This window comes from Corvus brachyrhynchos, unplaced genomic scaffold (assembly GCF_000691975.1).
Source record: "Corvus brachyrhynchos isolate BGI_N302 unplaced genomic scaffold, ASM69197v1 scaffold14, whole genome shotgun sequence".
NCBI lineage: Eukaryota > Metazoa > Chordata > Aves > Passeriformes > Corvidae > Corvus > Corvus brachyrhynchos.
This window is the reverse complement of record NW_008239110.1, coordinates 8564293-8587747: the sequence shown is the minus strand read 5'-3', so window position 1 is coordinate 8587747 and position 23455 is coordinate 8564293. Positions and strand designations below refer to the sequence as shown.

At 42.7% G+C, this 23455-nt stretch overlaps 1 protein-coding gene and 1 long non-coding RNA gene across 7 annotated transcripts in view; one reads left to right on the top strand and one right to left on the bottom strand.

Annotated features, from left to right (window-relative positions):
* Nucleotides 1-23455, top strand: part of FYN (FYN proto-oncogene, Src family tyrosine kinase) — a 79047-nt gene that overhangs the window by 17463 nt on the left and 38129 nt on the right. For 3 of the 6 annotated variants that reach the window (XM_008637776.2, XM_017739609.1, XM_017739613.1), the window contains exons 2-4: nucleotides 6636-6770; nucleotides 20047-20304; nucleotides 20846-20942. In XM_008637776.2, the coding sequence (XP_008635998.1) occupies nucleotides 20058-20304; nucleotides 20846-20942 (344 nt within the window). In that variant the 5' untranslated portion in view covers nucleotides 6636-6770; nucleotides 20047-20057. Of the gene's footprint in view, nucleotides 1-956; nucleotides 978-6635; nucleotides 6771-17434; nucleotides 17447-20046; nucleotides 20305-20845; nucleotides 20943-23455 lie in introns of those variants that run through there. The other 3 variants (XM_017739610.1, XM_017739612.1, XM_017739611.1) reach the window with 3 other exon arrangements.
* Nucleotides 2181-20532, bottom strand: LOC108448005. Its single transcript, XR_001863759.1, has 3 exons — nucleotides 20521-20532; nucleotides 19381-19387; nucleotides 2181-2257 (listed from the first exon to the last, which is right to left on the bottom strand). It is a non-coding gene; the product is annotated as an uncharacterized LOC108448005 (long non-coding RNA).

Below are 23455 nucleotides of genomic sequence, written 5' to 3'. Positions count from 1 at the left end.
AGTCTCTTGCCAGCTTTTAGCTTGCAGACAGGAGGCAGTAGCATGTGGCCATTTATAATTTATTACTTACAAGTATTGTCAGTCCCAGTAATAAATAGGATATGTGTAGGAGAATGCTTTAAAGTTTTCTTTTAAAAGGCTATCTCAGACTTCCTAAATTAAAAACTGGTTTTCCAAAAGCAGAGAAGTGAAGTGTAGCAGTTACTCAGATTTTTTTGTTCCGCAGTGGTAGCTGAGTAACATCCATGGGGGGGTGCAGTGCTTACTGAAGATGTTGTGCTCTTTTCCTTAAATGCAGTACAATGGACATTTTCTTACAGTCTGCAATACTGAGGTTCACTTCAAAATTGACATTTCCTTCTTGATCTGCTGTTTGCACCTTTGGAAAGTGTTCATTCAGAGGAGTTTAAATCTATAGCACTGACACACAAATATCCGGCCACGGATGAGACAGGCTCAATAACCTTGAAAAGAGAAATTTTAAGCGCACTTACCTAAATCACTTAGGTGAGCGTGAAAGGAGCACAACAGCTTGAGGTGTTTGAGTTGCAATTTAAGTGCTGGCTTGTTTTGTACAATCAGGGTAAATAAAATCTTGGCCTTGAACTGATATCTGTGTATTGGAACAAACATCTTAATGCAGCACACTGCAGAAGGAAGGAAGCAGAAGAGAAATTAGATCACTTTCCTGCATTATTTCTTGTAAGTGTAGTCTTCTTACGTATGGAACACACATTTCCTGTTGTAAATATTGTAACAGCCTGCAGTAGCCAAGAAACAATCTGCTGTCTCTGAAAGCTGGAGTCAGAGGTGCATGTGTAGAGGAAAGTATTGGAAGACTGCAGATGATCGTATCTCTCACGCTCTGAGAAGATAGTGAGCTACATAACCACTGCTGTGATTGTCCTAACAACCGTGGCTTTACAATGGGGAAGAAATGATAGACTGACTCTTCATACATCTTTGACAGTGTAAAGGTATGAGTGCATTTGGTTCTTGCTTTTTGTTTTGCATCATATGTGCATTTAGACAGAACCATGTGGGTATCTTAATCCTCTGTTCTTCATGTGCCTTAATCCTGGAGTGTATGTGCTTTCTTTATCTCTGTCTACAGTGATACGGGTTTGTACCCATATTCCACACGTTCTCTTACAGCACCATTAAGTCCCAGCTGTGCCAGCTGTGTTTTGTGATAGGAACCACAGAGGTGAGAATCCAATTCAATAGGAGAATCACCAATCATAGAACCGTTTGCATTGGGAGAACTTTTAAAGTTCATCTACTCCAACACTCTTGCCCTGGACAGGGACACCTGCCACTAGACCAGGTTAGTCAAAGCCCCATCCAACCTGACATTAAACATTTCCAGCAACGGGACACCTGCAACTTCTCTAGGCAGTCTGTTCCAGTGTCTCGCCACCCTCATTGTAAAAAAATTCTTCCTATGTTTAAATCTACCCTTTTTCAGTTGAAAACAGAATTTGAAAAAAAGTCACTGCAGGTCCTGGTAAAGCCTTTCTCTTCATGTTTCTTATAAGCCTCCTTTAAGGCTGCTCTAAAGTCTTCCTGGAGTCTTCTCCATGCTGAACAACCCCAACTCTCTCAGCCTGTCTCCATAGGAGAGGTGTTCCAGCCCTCTGATCATCTTCATGGCCATCCTTTGGACTTGCTCTAACAAGTCCAAGGTCTGGTGCTGGGGATCCCAGAGCTCGATGCTCTGGTGAGGTCTCAGACCTCACCTCCTGGTGAGGTCTCACAAGAGCAAAGTAAAGGGACAGAATCACCTCCCTTGACCTGCTGGCCATGCTGCTTTTGATGCAGCCCAGGATTCAGCTGCTTTCTGGACTGGAGTCATGTGTTGCCAGCTCATATCCAATTTTTCATCCACCTGTACCCCCAAAGTACTTCTTCACAGGGCTTCTTTCAGTTCCTTCATCCCCCAGTCTGTACAGATGCTGGTGATTGCCCTGACCCAGGTGCAGGACCTTGCATTTGGCCTTGTTGAACTTCACAAGATTCCCATGGTCCCACCTCTCAAGCCTGTCCAAGTCCCTCTGGATGGCTGGCATCCCTTCCCTCCAGCGTATCAATGGCACTACTCAACTTGATGTCATCCACAAGCTTGCTGAGGGTGCACTCGATCTCACTGCCTCTGCCACTAATAAAGATCTTGAGCAATGTAGGTTTAGATGAGGTATGAGGAAGAAAGTCTTTACTTTGAGGATGGTGAGGCACTGGAACAAGTTGCCCAGAGAAGCTGCCCAATCCCTGGAAGCATTCAATATTCAACCCCTGCATGGGGTTTTGAGCAACCAGGTCTAGTGGAAGATGTCCCTGCCCTTAGCAGGGGGTTGGAACTGGATGGGCTTTAAGGTCCCTTCCATCCCAAACCATTCTGTGATTTTATGACTAAATCCTGATGATTGGTGGCCTTAAAATCCTTATTGCCTGAACATTGCAACACTTACGCAGATCCCAACATAGAGGAAAAGATTCTGTGGCTTCTGATGCTCAGCCAAACTGTGGACCACAACTTGTGGCCACATTCTGGGGGCAGGTCATATAAAAGGTGATAGACAGAGGACAAAAGTCTGGTTTTACTTTGTGTAGGGGTGGTTTAATGTTCCACATCAAACAGCTTCAGTGGCTGTTACACATGATCACTCTTCTCTCAGACCACACTTCCTATGGACATTAAAAATGGTAATCTTTATCTGTCTCTCGATCGTGGTCAGATAACAGATGCAGGCTTTTATTGTGGTAGAGTGACCCACACAAGTAGCTGCAGAAGAGCAAAGTGAGAATCCTCGCAAGACTTTCTCTTCCTGGAAACACTCCAGGCACACAGAAAGGGGAAGCCTTAAGTATCTCATCTGGTTTTTGCATTATACCATTGCAGACAGTCCTTCTGTATGGACTGATGGGGGAGGAGCTGGAGGACTGGGAGAAAAGAAAAATTGTAAATAGCAGAGGTGGAAGCCTTTCTTAGGAGAGGAAGTAAAAGAGAGAGGAGGAAATGAGCTTGGGATCTGCTTTTTTGTTCTGTTTTTATTGTATAAAGTTGAGGGGCCAGCCACGTTCAACCCTAGTATTTTCCCTCATGAGTTCTGAAAACTGTACCAGTGATGTGTGGGTTTTTCTCTTTTTTACAGAAGTTATTTCAGGAGCAACATCACCAGCTGGAGAAGAAAATCTTTAGCTTAGTCTTTTATTCTCATGATAGACACCGTGGCATCCTTGATCTGGTTTCCTACCATAATTCATATTTCCCATGGGAAAATATATTTCTAGCTTCTCTTCTTGTTGTCACTGTGCAGAAAAAAGTCAGTGTTGCCTCAATATTCTCTGACTTCAAACTATGCAGCCTCAGAGCATGCTAGAGCTTGGATATTTATATGAGTGGCAAGGCAGGAAGGTTTAGTCCTGACAATTATATTGAAAGCAGGTCCACACAGCCCCCTAAATTTTAGAAGCATGTGAGAATGAAGAATGGTTTACATTAAGTTGAGGAAACTATGCTAGGAACTCTTTTGAATGCGCTGTGGCCATAAAGGACTGCATTAGGTTGTTCCTGGGGTTTTAAATTAGTGTCTCCTATAGAACAGATGTTTCATGCATGTTATGTGCAAAGAGCCAATTATATACACAAGTCATGTAAATTTAAGCTATAAATGAAATGCTGTGTATACATATAAATGCTACTTTAGAAACATTTGTCTTGGTTCTCCCTTTCTTAGACAGCATGTATCAGTACTGCTGCTGGGAGGTGGGCATGTGTTTGGGTTTGGGTTGTGCTTTGTTTCCTCTCATTGTTTTCTTCAGCGAGGAAAGGAGATTGGATGAAACTCTTTTCTGGTCTCTGTTGACATCAGCACATTCGATCTGCCTGTGTCCAAAAGAATTATGTCAAAGCAATTGCCTGCATTTGTTTCTTAGCGTGTTCTCCAGCAGCACTGTCGCTTCAGGGTCAGACTGGAATACATTAAACTGGAATTGGGGCAGAAACTGCAGCCAGCCTCAGGTCAATGATGCCTCTTGAGATTTGTGAAAGTGACACTTCTGAGGTTCATTGCATTAAATTCCATAGCATTTCTGTGTCTAGTCTGGGTGAATTACAAAGGCAGATGGGATGATTTTAGTTTCACATTCTCCCATTTAATTCTGTGTCTATGTGTCTAGAATAAAAAGACAAGCTTTGCATCTGATTTATTTTTTAATATTTAAAAAAAAAGGGGGGTTTAAATCCATGTATTAAAGCTCTTTGCTTCTATGTAGTTTTTATCATTTCTAGTTAGGAAGTTACTTCATCTGTAAAATTCTATTTCTGGAGTCTAGCCTATGTGATCCTTGGTACATCTTTTGACATAAGCCTTTACAAGGTTTAAAAACACAGTTTGCACATTTGCTTAACAGAACATCCTAATGCTGTAGGATGTAGCTGGGGTTGTGCCAGACGAAGAGGGAGAAAAATCCATCCAGGAGGACAGAAAGTATAAAGATGCAAAAATGCACAATTCAAACTGTACTTTTGCAGGCTCGGATTCATCTTTTATTAGTAGCTCTGAAACCTTGTCTTCTACCAGCTTTCCCTAAACTTCTGCTTTATTAGTGACTGAAGAGTTGCCAATCACAGTTTTGAGTCTTGAGAACTGTTGACAAGGGGAAGAGGTGGGGGGTGTGTGAATGCATGTACACATACACATACGTACACACCACACTTGGACAGGCCTTCTTCCTCCCTAAAATTTTTACAAACTTTCTTGCTGTAATTCACTCTGCAGAAGCTTTGTATTACATGTTTACTGAAGACAGGATGTTTCTTTAATGTTTCTAACATATGACCAAGATTTTACTATGCTGTGCATGCTGTGTTTTAGCAGGCATCACTTACTGAGCGTAACCAAAAGTTTGAAAAACACTTTTTTTTCCACCTGTTGAACATAAAAATGACTGCAGAACCATAATTAAATTTAATTAGATGTTTTTATGAAATAACGCCTTCTAAATCTCTGGAGTGGCATATGTGAACTAGTCCTGAGCTCAAGTAATTGAGATTATTTTATCTGTTTTATTTGCAGAATTTACACTGCGGCATTCAGTCATAAGTGGGTTCATTCCAGAAGCTTAAAATGAGATGATGCCAGCAACTGGCACAAATCAAACACTTCCAGCCTTCCCACTCCTGCACATTGATTGGATTAATACTTTCTGGCCAAAGGCCCAGGTTAAGAAAGACAGCACACACAAAAGCTTGCACTGCTTCCTTAAAAAACACCAAATTGAAATATTGGCAGGCTGTGGGATGGAGCAAATTCAGTTACCAGGGCCCTACAGCTGAACACATGGTCCTTAGGAACCCAAACGCCCAACCCCAGCCTTGCAACAGATAGCCAAAAGCTTTCTTGGCAGCACCCAGTTCCCTGGCATGGAGAAAGGGAAGGAGAAGACAGGTGGATGTCCTGAGTGACCTGGGAGGTTCCTGCAGGGGTAATGCTCACATCCACTCATTCTGCTTAAAGGATCTAACTTGTTTTCCTGAAGAAGGTAGCTAGTCCACTGGTTCATCCTGAAAGGGTGAATTTGGTAGAGGAAATATCTGTGAGGTCTGGAGGACTCTTTTCCTCAGCATAGTTTTCTGAGGTCACCTTCTGTGGCCGGGGAATGCTGGGATGAGATCCCAGCCAGATCCCTGGGACGAGGTCCCAGTGGCAGGCAGCAGATAAAGTGAATTGCTGAAACAAGGAGTCACCGGTGCTTTCTCAGTGGCAGAGCTGTAGTAACACACATCGATTTCCTAAAAGTAGTTTCCTTGGTGTCTCAGTGTGAGGAACTTTGTACAGTGAGGTTTTGTGTGGAGCCACACAAAACTGTGTGCTGGGAATTGATAGAGGCCACCTGCAGATCCTGCAGAAGATGGACAGTCGGGTGTCATCTGTACTTAGATGGCACCTCATCCCCAAAAGCCTGGGGTTTCCCCAGAGATGGTTTGTAAGCTATGGGCAGGAAGGCTGCCAGGATTACAACCTGGAGAGCAAGGAGAAGGAGAGTTTCTGGGTGGCAACACAAAGTACAGTGTGATTTAGTGACCACTCAGCTCACCTGCAGGAGCTCTTGCTTTGTAACAATTAACCCAAGCCATGTGGGCATGCATCCTTTTTGAATCAAGCACAGTTACTTTCACAGCTTTGCAGAGGTGGGCAGTACATCATAACCTGTGATGCAAAGGGTTAATTACTGGTTAACTGCCTATAACACATCATTGCTGAACAAGAAGAACAAACTTGCCTGTTCACAGTCTGGATTGGAGTAATTTTCAGTCCTGATGCAGTTTCTACCTTTGCTAGATCAGAGCCTGCTGTTACCAAATTTATTCAGTGTAAGAATACTGTTATACCATGTGCAAAATAACAAAATTCCCTCTAAGATTTTTGTCTATAACAAAGCCTTCTGTAGACCAGTGTTTTCAGTTATTTAATTTCTCTTCCCTGAACACTCTTCCGTTTTTTCCAACACTTTTTTTTGTAAAATGGAGCAGCAGAACCTGATATGTTATTCATGGAGCAGAGGAACAAGAACCAAATACCGCGCCACCGTAACCTACCTACTCATCTTTTGATTTTCATTTGTTTGTACAGCTGAGGCTTGCATTAGCCCTTTTGGCCACAGCCTTGTGTGGGGAGTTCATGTCGAGCTGATTGCTTCCCAGGACCCCGGGTCTCATATTCAGTCTCTGCTTCGGAGGATAGAGTCCTCTCTCTCCCTCTCATCCTGTAAGTATGGCCTATATTCTTCATTCTAATAAGGTGATTTTTGTACTTGGCCATATTAATACCTAAGCTGGTTTCTCCCATCTGTCTACAGACCCCAGTTGCTCTGTGTCAGGCTTGTTCTTTGTTTTCTGCTATTCCCAGTCTCGTGTCTAGCCACAATGATTTAACTTTAATCCAGGTCACTGATAAGGCTATTGAATAGTAAAGGTATGACCACCAGTGCCTGTGGAACCCAATAGTAACACATCTGTTTGCTAATAAATAGTTTCCCATTTACAGTTACACATTGGTTTCCTTAATTTATCAGCTTTTTAGTACTTCTAATATGATTGTGGACTCAAAAGTGACTTCAGTATAAAATAGGTTTACAGGTTTTAGCCTGATCTTATACAGTGCTCTCCACCAATGGAGTCCTGCTCTCCATGGACAGATGGAGATGCTCCATATAGGCTTGAAAGCATTCATAAAGGTATTCTACAGAACAAGTCAAATGACTTAGATTTGTAATACTGTTAACAATGCTGCCTTCATCAAGTGAACTTGTAATTTTTGCAATAAATTACATCAGATTAGCTTCACAGGATCTATTTTCCTTAAAGCCCAGTTAATTGACTTCAATTACAGAGCTTTAAAAAAAAATTACCAATTGAGACCTATGTTGGTTGTTCTATCCTCTGCAAAATACTGGAAACTCATCCAACTGGCCTCTAATTACTTTTTACCCTTCTCAAATAGTAGCCCAGTATGAGCCTTCTTCCTCTCCCTGGTCCTTCCCCAGGGGCCAAGAACTGCTTTAGAGGCAGTAGCAGCTCCAAGGCTGCCTTTGTAAACCTTCTGAGACAAGTCTATTTCTAGCAACTAATCTGAATCACCCAGAATCGTTTATCTTCTGTTTAACGTCCCCTCTCCAGGGGCTGCTGTGGTGGGAAGCTATTTCATTATTATCATCATAAACAGATCACCCAGCCTTTTACCTGTGTGCTAATCAGAAACATTGACTGAATAACTTCTGCTGCTGTCATATCATTATGAACGATTCTACGATTTTTATTCTTCAGGATTCATCTTTCATAATCTGTTTAGAAAAATAAAAAATGTATTTCTGATTTTATGTGCCTTTTTTTTTTTTTTGTATCTTCTTGATTCCTCTATATAATCTTTATTTTAGCTTTTTTGCTTCTTCTTATCTTTACCTCTTTCCCCTTTCACGTATCAGTTATCTATATAACATTTTATATGTTTTTTTCACTTCCCTGGTGAACCCAGCTGTTGGGTTTTTTTCATTGTATGTTATTTTTATCTAGCCCATTTCCATGGTTGTAACACTGTAGGCATTTAGGAAATGTCTTAAACTGTTTGCAGATGTCAGCAGCTTTCTGTATGTGCTGCCTTCAGCCTGATTTGACTTCCATTTGCTCTAGTTTTGTGAAATCGCTTCTCAGAAAGCATGCACTAGGATTTTAATTTATGTATCTATAAAGAGCATATGCTCACATTGTGTAAAATTCTGGTCTGGATTTGATTGCAGACAATGTTAGATATTTGCACAGGAGGCGTTGGTCTTTTTCAGTCTAAACAACCAGTAACCTTCTGGTTTGTGATCGTTTCCTCTCTAGTGAGACAAAAGTCTAGAGCGGGGATGCTCTCGCTCCTGTGCTAAGCCACATATGACTCATGGGCAGCTCAGGTGTACCTACATCATGGGACCAGCAGTGAGTTGTGCTTGTGCTGGCACCGCAGCTCCTGCCCATTGCAGCCCCTGGCTGGGGCAGGAAGTGAGTGGGTCCTGCTGCGTGTGGGGTGGGTGCCTCTGTGGCCACCATGGGGTTTAGCTTGTGTGTGGTGGAGTTCAGCTCTTCACCTTGTGGTGATTGTGCTGTGAACTGCTCCTGTCTCCTTTGGTGCTTCGAGGCCTATGCTGTAGATGACTCATGCAGCTAGTTGGCAGAGCCTAATTTCACAGGGTTATCCTTGTCTGAAATTAAGAGTTAGTAACTTGTCATTTGTAGCCCTTTGGAAAGTACAGGCCTGTGTTAGTGCTAGTGACATAAGGTCTCCAGAGTAATGCAAGAAGGGATTTTTTACTTCTTGTATGTAAGTGTTGAAGAAGCTCATCATCCCTTTACTCTCCAAGATAATTTATTTCCAAGTTGCCAGCCATTCTGATGTCATTGTGACACGTATGGCCTGGTACCGCCCTCTTCCATTTGGATTTTTTAAATCGGCTACAGCTGTTTCTGTTAATAATATAATAATCTAAATATAGCTGTTATTTTTGAAGAGTACTGTTTTGCATTGCTACTTTATAAGCAGAGGGTTATCAATTTTTTTCAGAATCCTGTAATTAGCATATAAGCAACTGAAAAGGGTCATCTTCTCACAGCCTCTGCTTTGGTTGATGTTCTCCTCGATATCATGGTTTCTGCTGAATGTGCTTGTGGTTGCTTATTTGACCTGATTCTCCCAGCCAGCCTGGCTTATAGTGTCAATTTGTTCCCTGTCAAAAGGTCCTTTTCCCTTTATAACACAATCTACAAATCTGACATCTGTCCCCTGTGCTGTGGGGACAGCACAGTTGTTAATTTCAGTGGCCTTCAGTTTTTTGTCTCTTTGTGCTAGGAAACAGGGAGGAACTCCAGACAGGATCTCCAGATCTCCTGAACTGTTGAGAGTTGTGTATTTCACAAGGTGTTTCACAGAGCAGTCATTTTCAGTGAAACCCTCCTTGTCTGCTCCAGATCACCATCCAGTCCTACACTAGCCTTTTTGTTGTAAATACACAGAAATAAAGAAACCTCTGTGGACTCTTCCTCATGCACTGAGGGTGATATGGTGTGGGATATACCTTTGGTCAGTTGGGTTCAGCTTTCCTGGCTCTGTCCCTTTCCAAACCTCCCCCTGCCTACTTGCTACAGTGGCAGAGTGAGAAACTAAGAAGGTCTTGATGCTGTGTGAGAACTGCTCAGCAGTAGCTTAAACATGGGTGAGTTATCAATGTTGTTTTGGTCACAAATCTAAAGCACAGCAGGGTTTGGGATGCTATGGAGAAATTGAACCCTGTCCAAACACAGTAAACTTACCTAAGATGTCATCTAGCAGTAAGCTGTCATATACAGTAACCACAGTGGCAGCAGCTGGGTTTGAGAAAACAGGTCTCACTAGAGAACTTTTCTGTGGGTGTGTGAGCACAGGCAGAGTTTCTGTGTGTCCCCATTACTGGTGTAGTCAGTACCTTAAGTACTCATTGCCTGTATCACAATGTGGTTGCCACCCTGTTTGCCACCTGTCAGCAACTTTGCTGTTGTAGGTGAGGCCAGCTGCAATGATGGTGAGAAAGCTGGGGGTTTCTTTGTGGGAGGACCACAGGCAAATTTTTGCCCATGTTTAGGAAGGAGAGTATTTTTTTCCCCAGTGTAACTGGACAAATAAGGGATTTAAATAACTCTTTTAAAATGTTAGCAATAGCAACCTAGAAGAAATGAGAGCCCCTTCAGGAGGGAGTGGTGTCTGGAACGGTCTCGAAGCCATCTCCTGATTTGAGACTCAGCTTGCTCCCTTTTTCTTGCTGTCACATCCTTCAAGTTCTTCCATCACAAAACAGAAATCAGACAAGGCAGAGAAGAGGTTAGTTTCACTCCTGCATGGGCAAAGGGGGATGGGGAGGAGCAGTGAGAGGTTTTTTTGAGAGAAGATCTTTTTTTATGCCTCTTTCATAGTCCACAGTGGCAAACAGGCAGAACTTCTGTACTGCGTCCTTCCCCTTACCCCCCTTCCTTCCCTGCCCATCCTGGTTCACATTTGGCACTCTGCTCCATGCCGCTCCCATACTGTGGGTCAGATGAACACTCATTAATCCTGGGTAGATTCTAAAAATAAGAATTGAAAGAAAAAAATCAGAACAGTGTGAATCAACCTGCAATCATCTTTCTGTTCTCTAATGGGAGAAAAGAAGGAGGAAATCAGTGGAGACACTGTTTTACTTCTTCTCTTTCCAAGACAAAATTATTCTGGCATTTGCAGCAGTTGTTCTCTTGCTATAGGTTTTCTAATTTACACACTTGAAAGGCACTTTAAAATTTAGGTGCATTAGCTCAAAATGCTTATGCAGACCATCCACCCACTTCTCTCTGCTCATGAATAGAGCTACCACAAGCAGCCTGATGAAGGAAGAATGTAGCTCAAAATCACACTGTTGAATTTACCTGGTGTTCTCATGTGTTACTCAGAACCAAGGATAGATCCATCCTTTGGGGGGGGTTAACTATAGAGCAAGCAGTGTGTTTAGCTGCTACCATTAGTTCTTAATTTCAAATATTCCTTTAACTCATTTTAAGCATGAAAAAAAAATCCTATGTGCAGTTTTGAGTCTGACTATTCCTTTAACTCATTTTAAGCATGAAAAAAAATCCTATGTGCAGTTTTGAGTCTGATTTGCTCTTCAGTTTATGAGCATAAAACCTGCAAGCCTTCCCTCTCAAGTTAGCTACATGTAAGACTCTTTCTTTTAGATTACAAGTGAAGTTTGGATGCTGGTGGGAAAAGAAAAAAAAAACACAGAAGAACCTTTTCTCAGAACTGCTGCATTTTTCCAGGGCATCTTTTTTTCAAAGTAATGAAAGCCCTGAGACAGTACAAGGCATAACTCAGCTGCTGTAACTTTAAGAGATTGCAGCGTGAGCCTTTAATTGCTTCTTGTGTTTTGTTCTGGTTTGGTTTTGCTGAAAGGGATGTATCAGAGTGAGTGGAAGAGAATTCACTGTTTTTTGAAAAAGATGAGGCCCCGACATTCACAGACTTTGCTGGCAAAGAAGCTGCACAAAACCAAAGGGTGGCGACGTGTCCTTTCACGGGCAGTTCAGAGGGTTTGTCTTCTCTTCTTTCACTGGGGAGCTTTTGATTACAGCTGCTCAAACAGCATTATGGTAACGCAGCTTCCTGTGGCCTTGCCAGGTGACCCCCCCACCAGACAGCTACCAGCCAGTCCCACCACCACCACTGCCCCTCAAAGAACACATGGATATGGTTATTATTCCTCCTGCCCAGCTGGAACACTGACGTCCTTTTTCCTCTCTAACTGGTAATAAATAGATCATACAGCTATATGGATAATAAACAGATTGTCTGGGTTGTAATAAATCTCTTGCCAGAGAGGGACCAAGACATTTATCACTCTTCCTTCCTGGCCCTGAGTGGCCACTCGCCATGCCCCATGGACATCTGTGCTCACAGCCTCTGGCAGAAGCCAAGGCTCTGGTTGGAACTCAGTGAAATCCTTCCACATGCACCTTCTCTTCCCTGGTCTGGACCCCCGAGGCTGACTTAAATTAAACAGGCAAGGTGAAGCCCAAACCTTCATTTTTCATAACTGACTTTTAGTTCCAGTCCCAAAGGGGAAAAGAGGGAAGGCAAGCACAGAGCCACACTTTGCAGGCATGTGTTAAAACTTAAACCTTGTTTGTAGTGTCAGGAAGCTGTTGTTTCCAGGGCTGCATCCCCAGTCAGTAATGGAGAGGAACAGCAGGGCAGAATATGGCACTTCAAAGCTCCTTGCAGGGTCTGCTCTTCTCACAGCAGCAGGAGCTGCTCCCTTTCCTGAACCCCTTCTGCCACCATTGTAGAAGACTTCCAAAGCAACTTAAGCTGACAAGAAACAATAGTAAGAGCACACCAGCACTGTAAAAGGCATTTGCTTTGAACCAGGGCAGTATGGCAGCAGGAGCTCAGCTAAGACTGCTCTTCCTGCTCATCCAGCCATGGATGTCCATGGACACTGGGCAGTAGCCTGGCTTTTGACTGTTGCAGATGAACAACTGAACTGCTGGGGTTTTTTCTGCTCAGCCCACTGAAGCAGAATCTGGGAGTGAAGCATTAAAGGACTCCCTTAAAAAATCAAATTAATGCATCCGAGGAATTTTTGATTGTTGTTTTGAAACATACTTTAAGTTTTGCCCTGGTGTTTCTGGCTTTTTGTTCAGGAATATAACTTCGTGTATATGAGATCTTCTGCATATCTTTAACAGTCAGAGGGCATCCAGTGGTAGTACTGTGTCTTCTCTGATTTACATTTTTCAATGCAGCATGACAGGTGTGGTGCACATGTACATTTGCAAGAATTCTACACAAATCTCCATCTTCGTTCAAGGCTGAACCAGATCTATCATATTGCAATAAAATTATATTCTTTCTAGATCGGACCTTAGTATAAAAATTATATGTATACATAGTAACCTGCAACCCACAAGCCTGAGAAATAATGAATAACACCCAAGAGTCTGAATTTTAAAGTATTTGTTGTATCTCTCTGACCTAAAAATTGTGGAATTACTGGCTAAGCTGGGATGTAGGCAGTTCTCTAAAATGTCCCAGAGTTAATAGATAAAAACAAAAATAATGCAGTAAGTGTGGCTGTTTTATTCCATCTGTTTTATTTGAGTTGGCTTGAAACTGATGCAGTATTAATTCTGGAAATCCAAAATGCTCCCATCAGCATAGATGTGAGTCAAAGAGAGGTCAGCGAGCAGACAGCATGAGAATTACTGACCTACATAGGATTGGTTTTAAGTGCCTGTTTGTTGCCCAACTTGGAATGCCTTCCTAGTGACTTGTAATAGTCAAAGTGGGTGAGTGAGACTTTTCTGAAAATTGGGGAGTTTAATGTGTCTCAGAGTTGTGTTTCAAAATATGTAATCCATCAGTTTCTCTCTAGGGAGCTACTAATAGGACATGGAAAGTAAGACATTTCAGCTTCAGGGTAAATTTCTGTGTTGATTATTCCCTCTATACAGCCTGCAGGAGGCATTCCACAGTCATTTTTAAAGTCTCTTTTAAAAATTCTTGGAGTTCTTATTCTTGGAAAGCCTTTTCTGTCCTCCTTGAATCTTCACGGTAACTCAGAATGTGGCATTTTGAATATTAAATCCCACGGTAGCTCATAAAATTTGGTTTATTTGATGTCACAGACTGATAGTTCTGTGATGCTTTCAGCAAAACGTAAAGCACCAAGAAGTCAGCCCTTAGAGATTTCATTTTTCACAGCCATGCTGGATGCAACCCTTAGTTTGATTCATGCCTGTTCACCACAGAGACTGAATAAAAGCCAAGGATTTTGTGCTGCTGATTTCCTTTTAACATAACTATTTCTTAACTCAGCTTCCCTGCTGATGCTTTCCAGACAGGATTTGTAAGACTTGGTCAGAAAAAGGCAGTTGACAGTTACCAGTCATCCAGCCTATCCCTTTCATGTTTTTTACTGAGAGAAGTTATCTTAAAAATATGCCATTAGATTTCATTCCAGAGAAATCCAGGAGGAAGGAGAATGCACCCTGCTGGGTCTGAACCTGCTCCCCATATCTTCAGCAGGTTGGAGCCTCCTCCTGTGCCAGTTCCCTTTCCTGTGCAAGGGGTTGAAGGACAGAGGCCACAGCATGGATCGAAGGGTGCAGAGTAGACAGGTTTTTCCCTGCATCTCCCGCTACCTTTCTCTCAAACACTCTTAGGAGCTATTTTCTCTTACAACTCTAAAAAAAGTAGGTTCTGAAGATGTACCATAATTCAGAGTTTCAGCTGTGGGTTGCAAAAGCTTATGAGAAAACTTTTGATACTCTGAAGGAGTGAATTTACACCGTTCTTCCCCCCATCCATATGCTTACTACTGCAGAAGCAAAGGTTAATCAGTACTTTTTGCTTTTCAGATATCACATGTTGGAACTTTTACTTCTAAAATAGAAGTATGAAAAAGAGGAATTTTCCTGCTACTCTTGGACTTTTCCTAGGTTTGGATTAGCTAGCAGAGGACTGCTTTTGTTTTTGTTAATGGAGTGGATGTCTGGCTTTGTTGGGTGTTTCAGTTTTGGCTTCCATTTTGAATCAAGAACAAAAAGAAAAAACAAAGTAGGATGATTTACAGTAATAATAATGTTAATATATCTCCTTAGCCTTCATCTGTATCCTACCTGAAAGTAATGAGGTGCTATGACTATATAAATTATTAATAATGACATAATTAATTTTATATCCTTGTCCACAATGTGGGTGGAAACTACTCTTCTGGCTAGACACATGTTGGATTGCTTGCAGTGTAAATGTTGGAGTCCAAGAAATGTAATCAGGACAAGAAAGGAGACAAGTAACATGTTTATTTTCATTTGTCTCTAAGGAAGTCTCAAAACCCATGAAAACGGGGGGGGGGGTATGTTTTCATGAAAACACATGTTTTACACTGCCCATAAAAACACAGCTTCAAACTAAACAAATTGAACTTGCTTGCATTAGAAAAGTTCATTTTAATTGGGCCAGTTACATACCTTTTAACATGACCAGTGTCAGACTATGATATTGCTGTGTGACCCATAACTCACACATCCGAGAAATGCTGCCTTTCCTAGTGGAAATGGAATAAAAACTTGTTCCCTTACTGTAAGATGCACAGCATGTTGGATGAACAACACTGTGTGCTCATCCCTAGAGAGTTTAGTGTAAAACAACTCCAGATTTTGTTTGGTGATCACAGAGCTGGCTGAATAATTCCAGCCTTCCACAGTTCCCAATGCTGACATGCAGGGAGATGAAACTTTTGGATATTAAAAGCCTGCTCTGTGATACTGAAGGAGATTAGTTTTTGGATTCCATTCATTGACACAAAGGCAGATGCTGAATGGAGGTGATATTTATTGTCTATGAAACCCCTGAGTAAGCTGAAATCACTTTAGGCATGTACATGCATACATGTATTCTCTCACATTTAGCCAACTCCCCACAATGCTGTTTCTTTGAGCCAAGAACAGACAACTTTCAGGGACTTGGCTTGAAAAGATGTGTGCATGTAACACCCTCTGTCACATTTTACAAGAAGCTGCAATCAAGCAGTCTTTATACTTGGATTGTCTAGACACTGTGACAGTGGGAGGGGACAAGTGAAAGAAAAAGCCTTTTTTGTCAGTTGTTCACTCTGCATCAAATTCTCCTTCCTGGTGTGCTGCCGTTGCCAGCAAAAAGATCAAGCAAGCAAAAACCAAACAAAAATCAAGAAATTCATAATTCACTAGTTCTCCATGCATACCATTCCTAGTAATAAAAACCCAAACCATTTTTTAAACTACTAGTACATATGTATACCATCCCCTTGTTTATTCACTTTTTTCAGAATTAATACTTTTAGCAGTTTTTGCAGCTGATTTGTTATTTTAACGTTTTCCTTATCAATGTGTAAATGAAATATGTAGGGTTGTCTTGTCAGCAGTTGTAAATTTATACGTGAAATATTCCCGGATTTCAGTGGGGATTTTTTTTCCCTGCTCAGCTGAACGTTTGTGAATGAGCAACAAGAAAACCACTTTCCCTCCCACTGGTCTCCCAGATTTCATGTTTTCTATCTCTTTTTTTTCTTTACTTTTCTTCTCTACTTTTTTTCATGAAAGCACATGGGGAAAAATAAGAGGAGAAACAGAGCTGGGAGGGAAAAGGGAGGAGGTGATAGCATTTCACAGGGATGTAAGTCTGCAAGCCAGCAAAAAGGCTGTGAAATTCTTCTTTAAACAGTAAATCCTGCATATCACTTTGTTGCTTTGAGGTGAATAAGCCCATGTTGCAGCCTTTAAGCAGGCTGATTTAATGGCTTACTCTTCCCTCTTCAGGTGGTCAGCACCTCTCTGCCCTTCCTGTTGAGCTGGGATTTCTCTCGTGGTAACTCCTACGCAGCCTTTGCTCGCTGCCCATGTTTTGTTCTCTGCACATCACAGCCATGCTTTCACAGAGGTGTAGCAGGGTCCAAGTAGTGAGTCCCAGACTCATCCCTCCTGCCCAAAGCCTTCTGTGCTCTGCCCATACTGAGAGCAGGGAGATGAGCCATCACCCCACGGGGCTCTTGCCTTCCACTGCTTCACTCCCTGGCAGTGCCATAGGACTCCTTGGTTCTGAGTGAGGAAAACCTCACTTCTGAATGACATCTCCAAACAAAGGGTCTCCAGAGCCAGACTATCCTGCTGTTGAAATGATAAAAGCAGTAGTCATGTCTCCACAAGCAGTTTTTCACAGCTGATATGAAGCTGGCCAGGGCACCTCTGCACCTCTCATGGTCCCTGTGGGCTCACCTGGTGTCGCTGCTGGTCCTGGGGATGCACAATACTCTGCACCTCCAGCTCCAACCCAGCTTGCAGGGCAAGCAGAGGAGGAAGGTTAGCACTGGCTGCTGCAGCAGTAACAGCAGCAGTGTTTTTTGCAGCCTCCAGGCTGCAAATCCCTTTCCCTCGACCAGTTGTTGCTTTAGTTTCTTGAGGGATCCCAGCTCATGCCACACATTGCAGCAAGTGCAAAGTCAGGAGTCCATTTTTCTGTTCTCCAAACATTTTGGTGAGGGAACCCCACTGAGTGGGTGTGGTATCTTGAAGGGAATACAGAAATGCAAAAAGGGCAGTATTAAGTTAGGTTAAGAGCAAGAGAGGGTAGACCCATGCTAATTACATGCAATGCAGCTCCCGGAAATAAATAAAAATAAAATTACAGCACCACAGAATCATTTAGGTTAGAAAAGACCTCTGAGATCATAGCACCCAGCCTTTGACTGATCACTGCCATGTTAACTAGACCATGGCACTGAGGGCCATGTTCAGTCATTTTTTGAACACTTGATGTTCAGCCTGAATCTCCCCTGGCAGCCTGAGGCCATGGCCTCTCATCCTGTCACCAGCTGGCTGGGAAATAGACTCACCCCCAGCACCTCATATCTTTCTTGTAGTGAAAGGCCCAGAACTGGACACAGGATTCAGGGTGGGGCCTCACCAGTGCTGAAAACGGGGAAAATCACTGCTCTGCTGGCCACACTATTGCTGATCCAGGCCAGGATGCCATTGGCCTTCTTGGCCACCTGGGCACAGCTGGCTCATGTTCAGCTGCTGTTGACCAGCACCCCCAGGTCCTCTTCCCCTGGGCAGCTTTCCAGCCACTCTGCCCCAGCCTGTGGCACTGCCTGGGGTTGTTGTGACCCAAGGGCTTGGCCTTGTTGAACCTCACACAATTGGCCTCAGCCCATTGATCCAGCCTGTCCAGATCCCTCTGCAGAGCCTTCCTGCCCTCCAGCAGAACAACACCCCCACCCAACTTGGTGTCATCCGGAAATTTACTGAGGGCACACTCGATCCCCACATCCAGATCATCGATAAAGATATTGAACAGGAGTGGAGACTGGATCCAACACTGAGCCCTGGGGAACACCACTGGTGACCAGAGGCCAAATGGATGCATTCACCTGCACCTCTGGACTTGGCCATCCTGCCAGTTCTTAACCCAGCGAAGAGTCCACCTGTCCAGCTTCTCCAGGAGAATGCTGTGGGAGACAGTATCAAAGGTTTTCCTGAGGTCCAAGTAAACAACATTCACAGCCTTTTCCTCATCCACTAGGCCAATCACCTGGTCATAAAAGGAGATTAGGTTGGTCAGGCAGGACCTGCCTCTCCTAAACCTGTTCTGGCCGGTTCTGATCCCTTGGTTGTCCTGTGTGAGCCTTGTGATTGCACCCAAGATGATCTGTTCCATAACCTTGCTGGGCACCAAGGTCAGACTGGCAGGCTCTTCTTGTCCTTCTTGTGGACCACCAAAATGGTGCTTGTTTTTTCTGAACAGACTTGTAGAATAACTGGAAGTATCTGCAAATCTTCAACAGAAGTGTTTTTCTTGTTAATTAGGCAGGTTAGATGTAGGAAGCAGGTATCCAGACTGTGGACTGTCACAGAAAAACAGGAAGCTGCTGCGTAATTTTTCTAGCATTAGCACTGGTGAAACATTCTTTTTCTGAATCCCGTGAGTTTGTCAAAACCAATTTCCTGTGTTGATGTTGGGGTGAGGAAACAGCCAGCCTGGAAGCTGCAGAAAAATTAGGAAATTTTAAAAAGCGTAAACTTTTTATTTACCTGAAGTGACAGATATTGTCTGAAATGTGAAAAGAAATGTGGGGCAAAAAAAAAAAGTACTTGGCTATATTTTTTTTTTTCTGTTCTCTGCATTTTCTCTCTGTCTATTTATATATTCTGGAAAAAGTATGTCTAGTAAATAATTTTCTAAGATTTTTTTTTCTTCTGCCACTTCTCTTCCAGCCCCACTGTTCAGAGCATGTTGTTTGTGTGCCAGGTTGCATCTCAGAGTCACTGTACTGGTTGAGTTCAAGGATGCATCCAGACAAGTATCTGATTCCCTAGGTTCATTACACCCAGCTCCAGAAACTCAGGTTTTGTGTCTAGGTTCAACTTGAGTCAATAGGAAAGAGTTCAGTAACACCACCACATGGATTATAGAAAGTTAGAGCTAGCAGATGAAAGGCAACACTGGGTAACAGGACTAATATTGCAGGACTGCTTCTGAGATGTGGTGAATCACCCTCTGTCTCCCTCCACGCAGAGAGAGGCAGGCACCTAAAATAAAGAGAGATTAACCCAGGCCCTAGTAGTGCCTCATGAGGATGCTGAACAAGAGGTTATAAGAATTAAAAAAACTTGAAGCAACCTCTTTTGAAGCTGTAATTTTTGAAACCCTCTCAGTTTCATCCTGTGTGGAATCTGTACTTGGAGTTGCTCTGCATTTGACATGTTAATTCTTCTGGGACTTTCTCTAGTTTCTTAACGTGTGAACTTTTGGCAGCCCCACCTTCTGCTACCAATGGTTTTAGCCCTCAATTTGGTACTACATAAAAAGGAGCTTCCTTTGTTTTTAGTTGTGCCCCCTGATAAGCTCCCTCCTACTTTCCTGCTGTAGTAACTCTTTGCTCACTGTGGCTGCTTTTCTGGTTGCCGTGCAGAGCTCCAGCAATGGAAGAAGCTTTTTACTGTCTTTAGGTGAAGTCCACTCTTGTGTAGTTGGCAAGGTCAAATATGAACCACAAGCTAAGTGCCTCATTCTGTGTTCTGAGGGCAGTCTTGAACATCTCCAGCTGCACTTTTTTGGCTGAGTCCTTTGCCTGCCAGTTGTGTTCTCCTGGCAAAGGGTGAGCAAGATGGGTTTCATCCTCTTTGTACCTCCATGCAAAGTATTGCCTGGCAGAGCTGTGCAAAGATCTGCTACTACTCTAAGAGCAGGCAGGACCCCTTTCCCCAGGCCTCGATGGAAAATTCCCGAGGGGAAGATTTTGTGTGAGCTTTTTTGTGTTGCTGTTTTTATTCAGACCACTGCAGGTTTTTTTTTAAAAGTGCTTAACTTCTGAGCAGTGAACTTTAGCCTCATCATATGTGGGTTTGGAGGAGATCTGGTGAGCATCAACATATGAACACCTGTCCTTTCCTTCCTCTCCTAGGATTTTAGATAATGGGCTGTGTGCAATGTAAGGATAAAGAGGCAACAAAACTGACTGACGAGAGGGATGGCAGTTTAACTCAAAGCTCAGGCTACCGCTATGGGACAGATCCTACTCCACAGCACTATCCTAGCTTTGGTGTGACTTCAATCCCAAACTACAACAACTTCCATGCCACAGGAGGCCAAGGACTGACCGTGTTTGGTGGAGTCAACTCCTCCTCTCATACAGGGACGCTGCGTACAAGAGGAGGAACAGGTGAGTTTGAAAGTCTTATTTTAGTTCTCGTAGTGTCAATCATGCATCTACAGCAGAGGCCTGACTGTCTCAGCATGTTGCTTTTGGGAAGAATCGTTTCTTTAAATAGTGCAAAGAATTGAAGTAGGGTGGAGCTGGGTCTTCCCCCCTACCTTTGCTCACTTGCAGGTTCATGTGGGGATGAGAAATTATGTATACATGCCAAATTTGGCTAACTGCCTCTTCCCTCTACCAGGGAATGGAAAGTGTGGGCTGAGCCACCTCAAGTAGTTGAAATACTTGGCATGGCTATGTCTAAACTTCCTATTCAACCCCTTGGCCTGTTTGGGATCCTGTGACTGTACAGAATGAAGGAGGTGGAGTGCCCACTGGCTGCATAAGACCAGAGAGATGAGAATTGTTCAGAAAGTAGGAGTGTTCAGTTTGGTTTGCTCCTCAGCAACTGGAGCAGCTTGCCTGTGGCTTAGCTACCTAATCTCTTGAGGTTCCTTTCCCTCCTGTCTTTTGTGATGGAGTATAACCCACCTGTCTTTTTCTTTAGGTGTAACTCTTTTTGTGGCGCTTTATGACTATGAAGCAAGAACAGAAGATGACTTGAGTTTTCACAAAGGAGAAAAATTTCAGATACTTAACAGCTCGTAAGTTTTAGGCTTGGGAATCTGCTTTTTAATAGTTTCAAACTTGTAATGTTTACAATAATGTTTACTTATGTTATTAATGTTTGCTTATGTTATTAGCCAGATCCGATGTTGGATATTGAGGTGTGGAGGGCGTTTACTCTATGCTTACTTGTCCTTGCATTTAGTGCCCTTCTGCAAAGTGCTCTATTGTTGGGGAAAAAATCTTCAACCACATGCAGCTTTACTTAAAAAAATGTGTTAGATTGTGTGATTTACTTACATTTTACAGTAACCCCACATTCATAACTGAGACTACTAGCTCTGTACTTTACCAGTAGCCACAGAGGTTCTGCAAGGCATGTACTAACACTTTTTCCAATCTGCTGCAAGTATTCCTACACAGAAATGACCTAAAAACTGATTCACAGAAGAGTAGTTATCGAGACTCACATGCCAAGTTTAAAAGCATTTTTGTCCTTTTAAAGGTAGGTGATGCAGTCAGAACATGGTAGGAAGTTCTGTTGCCATTGTACTGTTGCATCTGACATGAAAACCACATTTCCATCCTGGAAATCATCCACTTAAAATTGATTTTATCAACTGCCCATAGAAAAAAAATCCCTTAGCAATTTAAAAATAACTTCTAAAACTCACTGTGCTACTGACCTATATCTGAACATCTTGTAATTCTTGGCTAAGAACATAAAGTGGCAGGCTCTGTGTTATGTTCACTACTGCTATCATGTCGAGGTAAAAATGGGTTAACAACCAAGCGTGTCACTTTCTTAAGGTTTTGTGATACTGGTCTTCTCTTTTTTTCTTACAATATGAGGCAAGTGAGGCAAATTCACCCCTGGTACAACTCCTGTTAATTTTAATATAGCAACTGCAGGGTTGGAATTGGCTCAACACGCATTGAAGTTTAAAAAAAATCAGGTAATTCTGTGTAATATTTCATGATGCTAAAGAGCTTTGATGTAGATGAAAGCACAGAAACTTCAGTTATGACTTGTGGAGGGAACAGCAGTTTAAAACCTTTCTGCTTCTAAATTAGCAATTGGAAACGAACCCTTTTTTATGATCCATTTTTGTTCACATTGCCTTGTACTTTCCTAACCTTGCACAAACTATGCCATAACTTGGAACAAGAGGTTCCACACATTATAAACACCTTGTACATGCCAGTTGGTGAAATCTGGGGGTGCTCACCAGGACTTGAAGAGCAATCATCCTTCGAGTTGGTGAGACAGAGAGATTCCCCTTCATGTCGGCAGCTGCAGTGCATGCATTTTGATGCAGGTAATTGCTGCCTGGAAGAAAGTTTTCTAAGAAAGGAAAAAAATCCAAGCATCCATTGATTTTCCTGTAGGATTACAGAAGCTCAGTTCCCATCATAGTCAGGTCTATTTGCTTGTAAACTTGGACCTAACCACACCCCTGGAGTAGTGACAGCCAGAATGGGAATCTCCAGAAAGCTGCTTTTCTGTGAGAATGCTTCCTCTCCACTTACATCAGGAATTATATGAAGTAAGCCCATTTTTAAAGCACCTGCCAGTGCTGCTTGCAAATAGAAAGCATATATGTGGTTTGTCTGGGATTTTTGAATTTTTCTTCAGCTCTCAACAAATGAAATTTGGTTTGTGCTTTGGAGTAAACATTCAGCGCAATACCTGAAATGACATAGAGGGGGTATCCCTGTGATTTGGATTCGGAAATTTTACTAAAGGCAGTCTGGGGCAAAGAGGTAGCTGTAGAGTGGAGTGGTTTCAGAGCACAGCCTGACTTTGGGGCTTTGAAACACTGGGCCATCCCCAGCATTCCCTCCACCACACCCTGCCTGGCCCCATTGACTAGCTGCCTCCTACCTCAGCTGCAGGTTTAAAATTAAGAGCTGTGAAAAACGCCTGCATTCCTCCTCCTTTCTGGCAGTGCTTTGAGAGATGTAAGCTTCTCTGTCAAAGCAGAGGGGGTTGTTCCTGGTGTTGTGATCATCTACGGGACTGCTTTTTTCCTCCCTAGATACGACAAAATACCTCCATCTAGTGGACTCTCTGCACCGTAAGGAGAATAAATGGAATGGTACAATTTATCAAGCTCAGTATGGCGTAATGCCTCAAATATTCTACAGCAGCATATGGGAGAAGGGTTAGCACTTCAGCCGGTAATATTAGAGACACAAACAAAAAGGGCCATTTGCCTGACATGCTGATGCACACAGGGTGTATTAAAATAGTGTCAACTGCCAGTCTCTACAAAAACTGTCTGCTCTTCATGTTTCTGGAACTGTAAAATTGGAAGCATCTCCTTTCTGACTAGTCACAGCTGTTTTCTAGTTGTTTTCCATAGAGTTCATGCTCCTTTAAACTGTTAAATAAAGTAAGTTGAAATGTTAAAGTAGGAATTCCCCTTGACACAACCTTTCCTTCCAGTAATAGCTTAGACAGTGTGTTTTCTGTAACTGCTTGCTTCCAGAAGAGGCTGAATTCTCTGGCCACATTTGATAATAGTATTTTATTTAGTGAGCAAGTCTC